This window comes from Oryzias melastigma, linkage group LG8 (assembly GCF_002922805.2).
Source record: "Oryzias melastigma strain HK-1 linkage group LG8, ASM292280v2, whole genome shotgun sequence".
In the NCBI taxonomy this organism is placed as follows: Eukaryota; Metazoa; Chordata; class Actinopteri; order Beloniformes; family Adrianichthyidae; genus Oryzias; species Oryzias melastigma.
In genome coordinates, this window is record NC_050519.1 from 11,771,220 (window position 1) to 11,787,649 (window position 16,430).

Consider the following 16,430-nt stretch of genomic DNA (forward strand, 5'->3'; position numbering starts at 1 on the left):
GCCGCTCACACACAAACACTCACACACACACACGCCCACAGTCACTTCTCCCGGCTGCTCGCAGAAGATGGTGGTGTCTGCTTCCCGCAGACATTCGTCCACGAGCTTGGAAAGCGCGCGGAGCATTTCAGCCGCCCTCGTGCTCAAAATGGTTGGACGACGAGGTGTTCTGGTGGCTGAGTGGACGGCACGTGGGACGAAAATGTCACATTAGTCTCGGATTAAAGGTGGAACGATTATTTGGAGGGGGGTTATGACAACGTTTCGCCCCCCGATCCTTCCAGGTCGATCAAAGTGTCTGGATCAAAGCGGCGCTCTGCCTTAACCTGTGGGACTGAGGTGTTGGGGAGGGTGTTGCAGAGAGGGGGAGGGGGGTCCCTTTAATTACCTGCACCCGTCTGGCTTTTTCAAAGGGACACCAGGCTGTCAAACTTTTTTTTTTCTAAATAAACGGAAGGAGCAGCGGACTTCTTCTCTCCTGCCTTTTCCTTTCCCCCCTTTTCCTTCCTGTGGACGCACGCGGGACAATCTAGGTTGGTGACATGTGGCGTGACTGGATACCAAAGAGGCATTGATGCAGTTTAAAAACTGAAATTGCAGCCCTGCGCAATAAGTCCACATATTTTTTTTTGCTCAAAACCTTTGACTTTGAGGACACTGGAGGGTTTGGAGTGGAAATTCTGGTCTGTTTTTATACCTAGAGTCCCAACCAGGCCTTTTGGAACTGTTTTTTTCTTAAACCACAAAACCATTTTTACTCTGGTCTTCCTAATCTCTATATATTTTTGTTGTTGCCTAGTGTTTCTATGACTTTTCTCTGTTTTGTAAGCAAAAAAGGCTCAGAAAGTATTTCTGTTTATGCTCCATAAAGTGAAACAAAAAGGCAATAATAATACAGACTGGAAAGTATAAACTGTTTTATAAGGACATTTGGTGACGTCTCCCTTTTTCCAAACTCTTTGGTATTTTTTTTTACACTACTTTCTATTTGAGGCGGTTTTTCAAATATTTTCCAATGAGCAAAGCAAAGTGTGGGCTGCTGAATCGTCTTGGACTGGAACAGAGCGCGCCGCAAGTAAACCTTGCAGTCTCAAGTGCTTCAAAACAGACGGGAATGTAGAGGAATGCAGGCATTGACGTCAAGAGGTGCAATAATGAACTACTCAAAAACCCTGGATGGTCTGCTTGCCTTGCTACAGCCCAAACCCTTCATGTTTTTGTTTGTGCTCACACTTCTCACATTGCCCTGATGCAGTCGCTCACTCTGCCTTACTTCTTCATCAGTGTTTTCATGTAAATGACTGTGCCTTTTCTGTCGTTTTTGAGACTTGGATAGAGAAAGTCCCAACATGGCATCGCCCCAACATCAGCATTTGCTGCCTCACAGCACGGAGGTGAGCTGTGACTCCAGTGGAGATGGCGGGGTCTCAGTGAAAATTGGCGGCAGTGGCAAGCACAAGCATGGCATCGGGCCGCTGGGTTCAATCGGAGGAGGCTTCATCGGGGGAGCCAAGCACTGCAAATATAGCATTTCTTCAAGCTGCAGCTCTGGAGAGTCTGGAATGAAGAGGCCAGTGGTCAAGAGTTTTCGAGCTCAAAGGAAGATGCCTCAACTTTTCGAGAGATCTGCAGGCCATTTCTGGGACCCAAAGTTCGACTCCTCCATCCTAGAGGAGGCCTGTAGGGAACGATGTTTCCCTCAGACCCAGCGGCGCTTCCGCTATGTGCTTTTTTACCTGGCGACTGCTGCCTTTCTGTGGGGATTGTATTTTGCTGCCAATCCTTCCCGCTGTGACAGAATGGCGTTTCTTCTCCCTACCGCTTCTTTCTTCATTTTCTGTTTCCTCATCTTTCTTCTAACTTTCACCAGGCTTTACTCTCGCTGCTACAATCAGGCATCTCTGCTGCTCATTCTTGCAACATTCACCCTGACCCTAGCTCCCCAGATTCAGACTTTTAGCTTCAAAGAAGATGTGGAAGAATTTAGTGGCATGGAGACATCCTTCAATCAGTCCATTGATGCACCTTTGAGTAATTTGACCATCACCCGGTGTCTATCTCCTGTAGGGACCTTTTCCCTTTGCATTGAAGTTCTACTGTTGCTGTACAGCGTTCTGCATGTTCGACTTTACGCTTCTGTTCTGCTTGGGTTACTCTACTCAGTGGTTTTTGAGAGTTTGGGCTGGATGCACCTGAGCCAGGTAGATGGAGACCTGAGCTCAGAGTGGGCGACATTAAGATGGTTGGGGCCAGCCAAAGCCTTGCTCCATCTCTGCGCTCATGCCATTGGGATGCATCTGTTCATCATGTCTGAGGTGCGATCACGCAGCACCTTTCTTAAAGTGGGACAAGCCATCATGCATGGCAAAGATCTGGAAGTGGAGAAGGCTTTGAAGGAGCGCATGATCCATTCCGTCATGCCCAGAATTGTGGCTGATGAACTGATGAAGCAGAGTGACGAGGACATTGGGGATAATTCTGCCAAGCGATACTCCACGAGCGGGGCAGCTGCTGTCATCTCCAGCCCAAAAAGCAACAAACGCAAGAAAACCTCCATCCCCAGAGGCCAGATCATCTTCAGACCCTTCAACATGAAACGGATGGAGCCGGTCAGCATTCTCTTCGCAGACATTGTCGGCTTCACCAAAATGTCCGCCAACAAATCTGCCCACGCCCTAGTTGGGCTTTTGAATGACTTATTTGGGCGTTTTGATAGACTTTGCGAGATCACGGGCTGTGAAAAGATCAGCACTTTAGGAGACTGCTATTACTGTGTAGCCGGGTGTCCAGAACCCAGACCGAATCATGCCTACTGCTGCGTAGAGATGGGCCTGGGGATGATTCAAGCAATTGAGCAGTTTTGCCAAGAGAAGAGGGAAATGGTCAACATGAGGGTGGGGGTTCACACCGGCACAGTGCTGTGTGGCATCCTGGGCATGAAGCGCTTCAAGTTTGATGTTTGGTCAAATGACGTCAATCTGGCCAATCTGATGGAGCAGCTGGGAGTGGCTGGAAAGGTCCACCTATCACAGGCCACTGCCAAGTTCCTGGATGACCGGTACCGCTGTGAAGACGGACAGGTTGTTGAAAGGATTGGACCAAGTGTGGTGGCGGATCAACTGAAAGGTAAGAATACTATAAAAGTCATATGAAATGGTTGTTGAATTTTAAAAACACTTTATTTTCTAGAAGAAATTTGTCTTTAATTCCATTCTTATGTTGAATATTTATAACACATCGTCTGAACTGAAGCAAATCATTTACATTTATTGAGGTTGATGTGAGGTTTAAGCACCACTTACTTTAGTTGTCTTTGAAGTGTTGGCAAGGGACAGAGTTTGTCATCAGTCATGTCTGTAGTGTTTGTACTGTATGCACGTATCACATTCAGGCACCATCTTCTCAATCCTCCTTTTTTCTCTTGCTCAATTACACTGTCCTCCAGACGTCCCCAATGTGTCCCATTCTCTTAACCTTCCCCGAACATCAAAGGTTTGCCTCACAACCTAATATATGTCACTTTGTCTAATTGAGCCTTGCCTGCAGCATCTTCTTTACCTCTTTACTGTCTCCAAACTGCTTCATCCAGGTTTTTATATGTTTATGCAAATCACTCAAGATGGAGTAAATGTGGCTTTAATGGGTCCCTTTTTTGTCATTGAAAGCTGGCTGATCCATTATCCTTCATTGAAACTGAAGTGACAGCGCCTGACGAAAGGTAGTGCAGATGGTACTCACCTGCCCTTTTGCATTAACATTCCGGATTATTCTGCCTGGAGGCTGCTCGTCTGATTTTGACCGCTGCACTTTTGACAGGGATTAGAAGAAGCTGGGAGTTTGCACACACTAGCAATTCAAGTGTGCACATGAATAATTTGGGGTGCATACATTCAGAATTTTCTTTCCTTGGCACACCCACTTGACTTTTCACAGAAGTATTGGCTCATTCTATCAGTGAAAGAGCCGAGTAGAAGTGTCTTTTGTTTACAGGGACAGTCAGAGTGATTTATTGGTCTGCTTTTTCTCTTCATCTGTTAGATTAATGTATGAGGACTAGTCCTATTGCTCCTGTTTTCTATTGGGAAGATGAATGTGTTTCTCTTAGTGTAGCTGACCTCTTCTGTTTCAGTATACTTCTTGTTCTTGAGGGCTTTTTTTTGGCTTTTTTTTTTTTTTTACCCCGCCTTCAAATATGTAGTTAGCCGCCCAAGATTTATCCTCTCCCTGTAGATTTTCTGTCCTGGTGAGAAAACTGGCTGTCAAGAGAGAGTTGCTCCCGAGTGCTGTAAAATTCCCTTGACTATCTGTCTCCGTCTTTGTAAATCATTTGAGTTAACATTGCAGCCAGGCATGGATCCGAGCTGGATCCGGTCCCTGCTGCTGAAGTAAATTGCTGCTTTGTAGACGTGGGTAACAATGCAGCTGTCATCGGTTATGGCCTGTTTTTTTTAGTTGGTGTCGTATGCTTCATGAACCATTTTTGCCACAGTAAATTGTCTTGTCTGATCCACAGTTATATAGTTTTAAAAGTTTTTCTACTATGTTTTTGTTGCATAGTTTTAGTTGAAGAGCAGGCATGGTCAGTTTGCCGTCTCCCTAGGTGGAAGCTGTGGTTTAGAATTAAACAGAAATTTGATTAACTGAATGCAGCAACCAAGTTGGGCTGTCACCCAAAAAATTCTAGAAACTCCTACAGTTAAAATATAAAAACGGTAAAAAAAATGAATAGTTACATTAGTCCATTCACACCCCCAGATAGATCGAAAATGTAAATGTTGACTTGTTGGCTTGTTGTTTATCCTATGGGTATCTCAATTATTCATATTTTGCACTGATTTACTAGATACTGTATTCACACTGGACACACTGGGTTTGCTTGACCCAATGTCCTTGGTATGTTGATGTTGGGAGTGGGGTCATTTGGATCCCACAAGACGGTGCGCTGAACTTTTTTTTTTCCCCAATGAGTTTCGATTTTTACTGGTGTCCGTGGCAGACATGAAATCTTGTCCAGCTTCATCCACATTTGTCATGGGATGGACGAACATGTCAAACTCTGGTCATCTGGACCATATAAGGACATGGGTTAAAGTGAACCAGATACAGTGACTCACTGAAATTTGGTCAGATGAATGCATGGTCATTAAAACAATTTTTAACTTGATACACATTGTTACAGTGCTGAATCTGTTGTTGATACAGACGTTTAAAATTGGTCATTGAAATATAAAGTTTGAATAAGTGAACTATCCCGACAAGGATTGCAAAGTACAGGACTTGAATTATTCTTTCTCTTTCTCCTTTGCCCTGCCCTCTTAAATACTGGCCAATAGCTGAAGAGGTTCTTTAGTGATGTGGTCTTGTTTTCTGGCTTTTGTTTGAAACAGGAAGATGGCTGTCTGACACACGAAACGCAAGGTTCAGGACTTGATCCGGACCATATTGAGACCGGACCAAAGGGCTTTTCCAGTCCAAATACACCATTATTCATTCCTCCCATGTGTCATGATACAGTTACGTTGTTGAAATGTGCATATATTCAGTCCGTCCTTGTCATCTATTTCATTATTACAATTTGCCTTTTAGATGAAATGTCTGTTCTCTTGCTCCCATGTTTTTTAGTTTCTCCTAAAATTGCAACTTGTACTTCAATGCGACTTATTCATGATTTTTTCTTCTTATATATATCCATCCATCTTCTTAACCGCTTCTTCCCTTACGGGGTCGCGGGGTGCCGGAGCCTACCCCGGCTACTGATGGGCGAAGGCAGGGTACACCCGGACAGGTCGCCAGACTGTCGCAGGGCCTCAACCACACACACATACACTCTCACATTCACACCTAGGGGCAATTTAGAATCACCAATTCACCTATGAAGCATGTTTTCGGACGGTGGGAGGAAGCCGGAGTCCCCGGTGAAAACCCACGCATGCTCGGGGAGAACATGCAAACTCCACACAGAAAGGTCCCAGCCGGGATTCGAACCGGGGCCTTCTCGCTGTGAGGCAAGAGCGCTAACCACTGCGCCACCGTGCAGCCCTCTTATATATATATATTTCTTTTTTTGTGTCTGCGATTTATACTCTGGAACACCTTATAATCAGAAAAATAGGGCAATTGTTAATTAAAAAAACAATCTTTGAACCTTCGTTCTCATAATTTTCGATTCTGTGGTATAAAGTAGGGGGAAAAATACTTTTATATACGAGTGAAGTTGAAAAAACAGCATGAGTGGTCTGGTTAATACATTATTAGCAACTGTAATTTGGAAAATTAAAAAAGATAATCATGCCCATTTAATCCTCTGGGAGGACTGAGTAATATGCCCCACTTTTGAATCTGAAATGGTTCACATACTGTGGCCTTTTCTGTGTGAGTACACATATGTGTGTGTGAGTGTGGGCAGTGTACAAATTCACACCATGTTGTTTTGTGCATTTCCTTACTGGAATCGTGCTCTATATTTAGTCATATTCCCTGGAAAGTACCTGTCTGTGTTTTTTACTTAGTGCTTAATGCAGAATGATGGTACCTGGCATGCTTGTTATGATTATTGTGCAGATACCATAAAAATAGATCTAACACAGTTTTCTTCTCTTCCAGAAACAGTTTTTAAAAACATATAAAGATCAATACGATTATTGATGCAGTTTGTTGGCGATTCTGCAAATGATTTAGACTATAAATACTGTTAGTGAAATATAAATGAAAGAACTATAAACGGCATTGTCACATTCATGGTTTGGGCTTAATGGCTTGGACTATGAAGCTAATGCTTGTCCTCTATGCTGCCTGCAACTTACTTGCTTTGACTGCATTTCTTCAGTTTTAAGGCCATTTATTTTTGACTCGGACAGCCTGTTTTTTATTTGATTTTTTTTTCTTTAAAAAAACTGCCATCCTGCATGACAGGGCAGGTTTCACACCGTTTCTGCTATTCACATTTACACAAGGCCTGTTAGAAAACTTTGCCCAGCAATTCAGAAGAAGAAAGAACAGTAAAACTATATTGGATATAAAGGAAATAGGGCTTCATTAGCAGATTCCCCTTTTTTTCAGACAGAAGGTTTAGTTATGTGGTTGATTTCAAACGATTACATTTTTAATAAAAGGCAATTAATTTGTTTGCACATTGAAAAAATATTCTTAAGGTCCCTAACCAGAGTTCTGCAGGTAATATGAATAAAGGAGAAACCCTTTTAGACACCACATTCATTTCTCAAATTTGAACCCTGAAGTACCAAATGTTGCAGTTCCTTAAACGGCCACTAGAGACCATGAAAAGAGGAAGCAATTTCTCAGTAATTTCCATTGACTCCAACTCTACACCAAAAATAAAAATATGTACAGCATGGTGTCAAAAACTTTCCAATATTTATTTTATATTCTATATTGATGAAAACTGTCAAGGGAGGGTATTGATTTAAATTTGTTAGTAATTAGGTGGGTGTTTTTTGATTGGCAGGCAGGTGGACCTGTAGATACATTGAGCCAAATTCCTACTTACTGTCTTACCTAGTAGCCTATTTTTTGACCGACATTTCAGATTTGATTTTCACCCATCAGAATCCAGTCGGTAGTGGGAGTGTATATTGGCAAAAGTCTGGTGATACAATGCCAGTGCTCGGCTCACGATATATGTATCACAATATATGCCAAGACTGTACCCAAACAGATTTTAAAACATTTTTTTAAGAGTATGACTTAGAAAAAATCTCTACCTGAATATTAACTCTTTGTAATAAAATGGTAAAATTAATTTCATCTAACGATCACAGCATTAGGCACTGCAAATGTATCTCATAAAACAAGTTGCTTTTATCCAAGGAAAATCCTTATTTATAGTTAGCACTTATTGTCTTATTACATTACACCAGATTTAGTATGAACCAACTGACAGTTCTTTTGGTCATTGTTACTTACTTATTATCAAATTAAAAAAAATATTTTTCTGTATTTTTAGATTTCTTTGTTGTTGTTTTGTTAGGCCCAAATCCTATATTGACTCGAAACACAACCGCAGCTTAAAAACTCGAGGTTTGAAGCGAATCGTGGGAAAAGTGAATCGTCACATTCCTGGTGTTTACGAGCTCAAATATCCAGGTTTATCTCGCACATAAACTTGGTAGGCTAAATATCCATAATGTACAGTCCTTCAATATGAAATCCAGAGGTTGTGCTGAAGTTTAATAGGCCTGGATAACAGAAAGTCCATGTTTTTGTTGCTTAAGTGCAGGTAAACTCATCTATTCAAATTCCTGACAGGAGGAACACATTGAGGACCTCAACAACATGTATAAAATCTATTTACAGGTTTTTTTATATATTAGTTTGCAATGTAGAATTCTGCATATGAGTTCAGTACCAAGAACATTTGAAGAAAAATCAGCTATACATGACAACTCATGCATAAAAAAATATACATCTTCCTCGAACACTATTCTCATGACTTCCTTGAGGTGGAGAACTTTTAAATTGTAACTGGGATGTATTTTTATAGCCAATCTGGGCAATTAAACAGCATCTTGCTGAAATCACTTTCCCTTTCTTGCTTTGTGGTGAATTTCTAATTAAAAAAGACGGAGTAATCTCCCTGCCTGAGGTGATTAATGTTAGTAATTCTCCATCTACATATCTTCTCACAGTGGCCTGGTGTTATCCTGACCCTCAATTACATCAGCTGCCTTCATGTCAGGCATAATGAGTAAATGATATTCATGGAGACTGTCCTGGCTTTGTTTTATTTATAATGAAGGAGTGATGGAAAGGACCTGAAAGGGTTTTTATGTGGGTTAGACGTCAAAGAAAAATGGAGATCAGAGAAAGTCTGTCATGGTTGACGTTAATCATTCATTTGAATTGCTCTCCTGTCCGATTTAAGATCCACAATTGACAAAAGTGATTACATAATGATAGCATCTTTGCTTTAATGTTGCGACATTTCTGCATTTTCTGAGATTTTCTTTCATATTCAAATATTGTTCCCTTTATCATTGCAGTCCTTCTGGGCTGTGCTGTCAAAAACTTGTTCAATATGTGCCTGAAGCTCAATCCTATAATGATGGTTGAATATGAACTCTGCACTAACAGAGTGAGACGTAAAGCTTCTTCTAGAATGGAAAAATAATTGTGTCATACCCTAATAGATCATTGTGCAAAAGCATACTTTCTTGAGTTGTGAAGCTGCTGGTAACAACTTGGCCCTTTACTACATCTACCAGTAAGCAGGTTCTAGTTCAAAATGTGCGTGTGTGGTCGAGGTGTTTATAAAAAAGGAGTTTAAACTTTTATTTAGAATACAAATGTTTTTTAATTAGAAATATAAAATGCTTGTATTTGGCATGTAGAAAACATGTGCCAAAACTTTGGTATTGAGGTTAAAAAATAAGGAGTTTTAACTTGATACTCTTAAGATATATTCACAGCGTCCTCAGCAACGTGGCTTTCAATTGGCCCCTTTTAATTAAGACTGTGTAAACGTGCGTACTTGGGTGCTTTGGGCTTCCATGTTCCAAACTCTTGGCGTTGCTACACAAGTTTCTTAAACAGTTTTTTGGCTCTACTTACCAAAAAAAGTACACTCAAGTTTTTTTTAAGTATAGTTTTTTTTTAAACTAAAATTAAGAAAGTATACTTTTAGTTTACTGTTAGGTACTTATTAGAGATAAACTTTACAAGTCCATGTTTACAAGCTCATAAGTTCATGTTAGGTATACTTAGATTTTACTTAGAAATTATACTACAAGTCTAAATATATTTTGCTTAATTTTGTCACTGTCCGAAAACATTTTCTTACACAGGATTAAAAGTGGAGTACATGTATTCTTGGGATATTTCCAGTATATTAAAAGTGTATTTTTATTCACTAATCAGAAGTTTTATTACTTACTTGTCAGCTAAAAGGAAACCATAAAAGCAACATTAGATATACTTCAAAGTCTACTTTTATAAACTTAGACATAGAGTTTATTGGCAGTATACTAATAGTATTCCAGAAAGGTTACTATAACCCTTATGCTTTCCGAGGTATGTTTACATTAAAAGTGGGGTCATCTTTAAAATAAAGTCCAGATGATCGGACTTTTAATGTAAACATGCCTAGGATTGCTCAAGGGTTACAAATTTATAATGGAGGCGAAAACAATAATTGCGATTTGTGCTCAGTCTTAGTTCTACAACACTGAGTCTTTGGTTTATCGGAATAGAGCTGTGAAAGAAAAAGCCTGGAGTAAGATTCGCAAGATTTGTACCGCATCCACATTTCATACTAAGCTGTAAGTGGTGGACATTCGCTGATAATAATAAACAATAGAAAAAGAAAAAGAAGGGGGCGCCCCTCCCTGCTCATCCAGTGAGAACGCCATATGCTAAACGCACATTCTTGAACGGGTGACACATGCCTGGTGTGATTGTAGCTTTAGAAAGAGATGTGCTGATGCCTCTTCTCTTCCACTCTGCAGCACTTGACAAAATCTTAAATAGGTTGACTTTTGCTTCCTTATATGAACTCAGCTGTCTTCTCCCCTGCCAGCAATCAAATGCCAGCATAATTTCTGTCTAGACTCTCCATCTCAAATCTGTATGCATGCACAGCATTCAGCCCACCTGTAGAAACATAGAAAGCAGCGGCACTGAGCGGAGAACTCCAGTAAATTCAGCCGACATGTGTGCACGGATGTGGTAAAAGCTGCAATAATGTTTGTGTACAATAAATGAGCAGTAAGCAGATCATAGGATTACTGTTAAAATCCTTCCTGAGCTCTATAGTGGCCTTTTTGCTTTAGGTCTTAAGGGTTTAATATGATTGGACAGCTGCACAGAGGCTAGGAGAAGAGCGAAACACCCAGTAAGACCCCTAAACTGCAATATGGAACTGTAGTGACTAAGGTTTGACTGGAGCACCTTTTCGCTGCACAGTAGATTACAGCTCTAGCTGGAGAGTAATGGTGTAATACATCACACTGCAATGCACAGCTCCTTTTTTTTTTTTTTTTTTTGCACCCTGCATTATGGTTCAGAGCAGGTTCAGAGAAGCATGGCGCTGGAGCCCGCAGCAATTTCATATCAATTTCTATCTTTTTTGGCCTTCTACTAAACAAGATTGCAAGGCACCAACAGTCAGTCACACAAAAAGAGAGCCGTTGAAGCTAGAAGGTGTCTAATGCTGTGATAAGCTGTGGTTTTATAGATGTGATCATTTAGATTAGTCACTGTGTTAAACTGTTATTCAGCAGTTTTGTAAAACTTGTGCTTATTCTGGATAACTACACTCTGTTTTGCTTACTCTTTTGCACAGAGTACAAAAAAAATGTTTTACTGTAATTCTGTGTGTGGTTTTGACACCTAAGCTTAAGATGTTTTAGCTTCTCCCACATGTAGAGATTGGTATCAAATCTTCTTGAACTGGAACCAACGGACAACCTCTTTCTCTGAACTCTCAACAATGCAGCTAATTAGTTGGAAAAACGCGAATGAAGCAAATCTTATTTATAGGATAGGTCTAAAGTATTGATGGGAACAACTTTTTTTCGACCACAACAACTTACATCCAACGGGAATCAGTACGGATAGAAATCAGGTCTTTGTGGTGGTGTTGCTGGTGTTTTTTTAGATCACTTCTTAATGAGTCTTGCAGACATTGGGTTAAAGTTTGTTTCCTGTTTAATCATAAACACATTTTTAGTCTGAATACACAGAAGCGGACCCTGGTCCAGGACCAGGAACCACTCTCTGACCCATCTTTCAAGGTGGTCTCGGTTTGTTTCCAATCAAACACTTTGGTTCGCTCTTAGTTTCCTTCGGTTGAATAGACTCCGTGCTCGGAGCTGAACAACTGAACCAAAACCGCTATTGTAGCCAAGCATTATGGGGTATAAACAGAGTAATGAAACAAAGATGAGACACAGCAACTTATTGGAATGTGGTCAGATGAATGCAGGCTCATTAAAACATCTTTTAATGAAAATGTTGTAGCGATGCAAATCTTGCTCCAGGCTTTTTCTTTAATAGCTCTATTCCGATAAATGAGACTCTTGTGGTCATAGAAAGCCATCCAGACACTAACCACAATTACTAAGTTCTCCTCCATGCTCAATTTTAAACTTCTATAAGGTTAAAGAGATGTCATACACTTGTAACTACCAAATCCGAGTCTCAGATTGGTCAAAATTTAGCCTGATTGAATTGGTAACGTAGACCTTTAACGACCACACAATTTTTACATATAGCCTGAAACTTTTGCAGCTACATGTAAGAGTTTTGAACACAGAAGTCCAAAACATGACTATATGTGGATTCACAGACCTTTCATTGGAGCGGCCCCTTGAACATGCATTGCTGAGGGAGATGTGATTGTAGCTTTAGGCAGCCCAAAAGATTTTAAGCTTTTAAGCATATATTTTCTATTTCTTATGCTACATTTGTACTTATTGTGCTACCTTGTGCAAAGGTTTTATTGTAAAAAATATTAGACTCATCAGATATATCCTTGTTTAAAGGAGACTTAGCTTGAACTGTCCATTTATACTCTGGGGGATCTGCTTCAATGAGAAGTTGGAGAAATGTGTTGCACTTAAGTATTATAGCCGCTCTGTTGGCTTTCTTTGAAAAGTCGGTTTAATTATTGTTACGATAATGAAATGGGCCCACGCTGTGCTCGGATGTTTGCAGGTGACCCATGACAGACATTTCTGTTAACAGCCATACAACTCAAAGTGGTTGTTAGCAAAGAATGGAGGAAATGAGTGCCAAATAGGTGATAATAATTACCCTACCGGACTGGAAAGCTGAGGGTTCAACTTTTGGCCTCAAAAGAAATTGTCGCGTGTCCTTAGTCAGGAAGCTTAAGACTGGGTTGTCCTTGAAGCATTTGTGAGTGTGACAAAGGAACAGCTTGTAGAGTAATAAATAAACACTCAGGCTGGACAAAAGTATGTTAACTGTACACTGTCCCTGCGGGATGAAACAAGGACTCAAGTAAACCTCATCACCTCGAGAAACCACAGGAACTCCTTAGGCACAAACAAAGGCATTTATATTTATAACTCTCATGAAAATCAAATTGAAAAACTAGGAGTTAGGATGTAAATTTGCATGCAGGAAAGGATGCGAGTTTGATTCAAACAGATGAATCTTTGCTGCTTCTTAAGGATTGTGAAGCAGGGCTTTCAATGCACCTGCTCTTCACTGCAAGGACGTTTTCCCATCTGCAGCAACACGCACGAAAACCTGCACATACTCTTATTTCATCTCTGGGCGTGCAACGGCTAATTGCCATGGCAACAGCCTATTGAAACAGACGAGGGTCATCCGGTCCGTTTTAGATGTTAGAACTCCAGCTTTTGCAGAGAAGGGGTCAAACCAACTTGACAAATGAATCAGTGACTTTTTTCTAGAGGAAGGTCCCACTGACCAATTTTCCTTCAGCATGCTCCTAAATGACACCCTCACAGATACAAATTGCTCATTGCCACTCAAATAGGTGTAAACACTGGAAAAAGTGCAAGAAAAGCTCTCATCATCTCACTGAGTAAGTGTTTTTTCTTTTCTTTAGATCTCCTCTGGTACAGTGTGTGTTGTGTTTGGACTAAAGGAAGCTGTGCTGATGAATAGCTTTCATGAGTCACCGATGCCTTCTGAGCCTTTTTCCTTTGCGATCAAGGGTACAGAAAATGCCAGCACTCCTCTAAACAGCCTCGTGCTCGCCTTTACCGACGCTGACAGATGGAGCTCACGCTTAAGGTGACATCCAACAACCTCTTACTCCGTCCATCGCGCACAACTCTGTCATAGACGCTTAATTTTGCTGTTCAAGGGTGATAACTGCAAACACCCACGCAGGCAGGCAGTCCCACCCCATTTATGGTTGTGGGCTGTAGTGACTGGTTGGAGTGTGCAGCAGAAGGGAGCGTGTGATAAATGCTTGTGTGAATTATGAATGAGTGAAGATGAAGGGCAGCCGGCGCCTACTGCTACACACACCACAGGTTTGGGCATATGTAGCGTGCTGTAGAAGTGCATCTCTTGTGTTTTTCCTCTCCGTTAATGTTTGTGTTCATATATGCATCATTTAGTGTTTTTATCATTAGGAGCTCAGCCTGAAGGAGGTTTTTTTTGTGCGCCTCTGGGCAGCTTTAGTTCTTTTCTGAGGAAGTATTTTGCAAAACTCATCATACACACCCTTCCTGTGTTACTCTAAATGATTAAATCATTCCTTTTAACTTGGTTTGTATATATTCAGACTGTTCAGAATAAACTTCTTACTCGGAGTTCACATGGGAAAAAAAACAACTCTTATGTTCAATAACAAACGTTTAGCAATTTGGGTTATTCATAAGGAAAAAGCTGTTCAATGTCACATTACGGCCATTTTGTTTTGTTCTTTAGTTTTTAGAAAGTCACATATTAATCATATTAATGTCGTAGGAAACTGACAGTTGGTTGGCGTGTACAGAAGATCACACACTTCAGATACGGACAGCTGGATTGTTTCAACTTTTAAAATATTGTTTGACTAAGTGCAGTAATTGGCTCTTCAGTTCAGCCCCTTGATCTCTAATCAGGATAATTTCATTTGAACCGTTAATTAACTGCAAGAAGTACAAAGAAAAAATTCTAATACCCTTTTGAATGATAAATCCCATTCTTGTGTGAGCTCAGCATGAAAGCAAATACTTAAAATATCAGTGGAATGGACTAAAATGGAAGCACAAATGCAGAAAAGTTTAACTAAGTCCTCTTTTTATTGACGAAGTGTCAGATTTTGGAATTAACTGGTCTACTTATGATGCTCCGTGGCTTAAAAATTTGTCAGATTGATAAAGAAAAAGAAGTACTTTTTAAATCTAAAAAAAAGACTTCTCAGGCTAAATGGCAGAAATATAAACTGAAGCTGCAAGAGAAAAAGAGAGTTACCCAGGAAGGCAAATATTGACTTGCCACATTTTTAAGCCATTAGGTCATCTCTGAGAGCCCATAGATCTCCTGTGGTGAGATTATGACTCTGTTTATTTATTTATTTTGGAGGGGTGGGGGTAAACATTAAGTTTAAGTGCATAAATGAAGTAATTCATGTTTTTTTTTACAGCAAATAATTACAAATAACATGCAGGATTGCATACAGGCATGTCATGTTTGATGGTATCATGGATGAACAACTCTCTTTTGGAATTGAAGGTGACATAATCTACTAAAATATTCTCATTTTAATAATAAGAATGTCCTTTAAATGACTTTTCTTCTGGTCAATTAAGCACAGATAAAGGATGAGTCTGCAGATAATCAAATATTAACAACCCTTCATTCTTTAAGTGTCAATTTTTAAAAAGTATCATCCTGAATTTAAAAACATGTATTGAAAAAATATGGTAATCAAATACATAGTGAAAACATGTTTTGTTTTGTGTGAGATTTTTTTTTGTTTTGCTCATATTAAAAAAATTATTCCGTAGTTTTGTTTCCTCAGAAGCTCCACGTACATGCGACACAACACGACACAACAAATGTTTAAATAGAGAAAGCATGAACAGTTGTACTCATAAGTTTACATACCCTGGAAGAAATTATAATTTCTTGGTTATTTTTCCTAAAATATGAATAACACAAAAAACTTTTCCACTCATTGTCAACCTCCGAGCTGAAGAGTGTAAGTTTTCCTCCAGTACTCCTGATAACATCATCTCGCCATCAGTTTCGATCAAGTTTCTGCTCACTTTGTCGTTCACACATCCCCAAAATATCAGCTTCTATGTTTTACTGTAGGAATAGTAGTATTTTCATCATCTGTTGACTCCTCTCCAGATGTAACGTTTATGGTTGTGGCCTAAAAGTTCAATCTTGGTCTCATCACTCCAAATGATTTTGTTTCTGAAGTTTGGAGGCTTGTCTCCGTGCTGTTTGACGTATTATAAGCAAGCTATTTTGTGGCATTTTCCTGGCGATTCAACCATGGAGACTATTTTTCTACAGGGGCCTCCTTATTTTACGTCTTGAAACATCCATCCATCCATCCATTTTCTTGACCGCTTCATCCCTTTCGGGGTCGCGAGGGTGCCGGAGCCTATCCCGGCTACTGATGGGCGAAGGCGGTGTACACCCTGGACAGGTCGCCAGTCTGTCGCAGGGCCTCAATCACACACCCATTCACTCTCACATTCACCTTGAAACATCCACACCACAGTTTTTCAGAAAGTCCTGGATTACAGCTGAAGTTATTTGTGAGTTTTTCTTTGCGACCCTAACCATTTTTTCTGGCAGTTCTAACAGGAAGTGTTGTGATTATGGTTTGGTTTCAACAGAACCCCTTACTTTCCACTTCTTTATCAAAGTTTGAACACTTTTGAATGACATTCTCAGTTCCTGGATATCTTCCTATATCCCTTTCCTGTTTTGCACAGTTCAGTTACCTTTTCCCGTAGATATTTTTTTGCATC

At 40.2% G+C, this 16,430-nt stretch overlaps 1 protein-coding gene across 1 annotated transcript in view; it reads left to right on the plus strand.

Annotated features, from left to right (window-relative positions):
• Nucleotides 1-16,430, plus strand: part of LOC112146809 (adenylate cyclase type 9) — a 37,184-nt gene continuing 20,754 nt past the window's right edge. Inside the window, exon 1 of the mRNA XM_024272822.2 lies at nucleotides 1-3,126. Within this exon, the coding sequence (XP_024128590.1) occupies nucleotides 1,350-3,126 (1,777 nt within the window). The 5' untranslated portion in view covers nucleotides 1-1,349. The remainder of the gene's footprint in view (nucleotides 3,127-16,430) is intronic.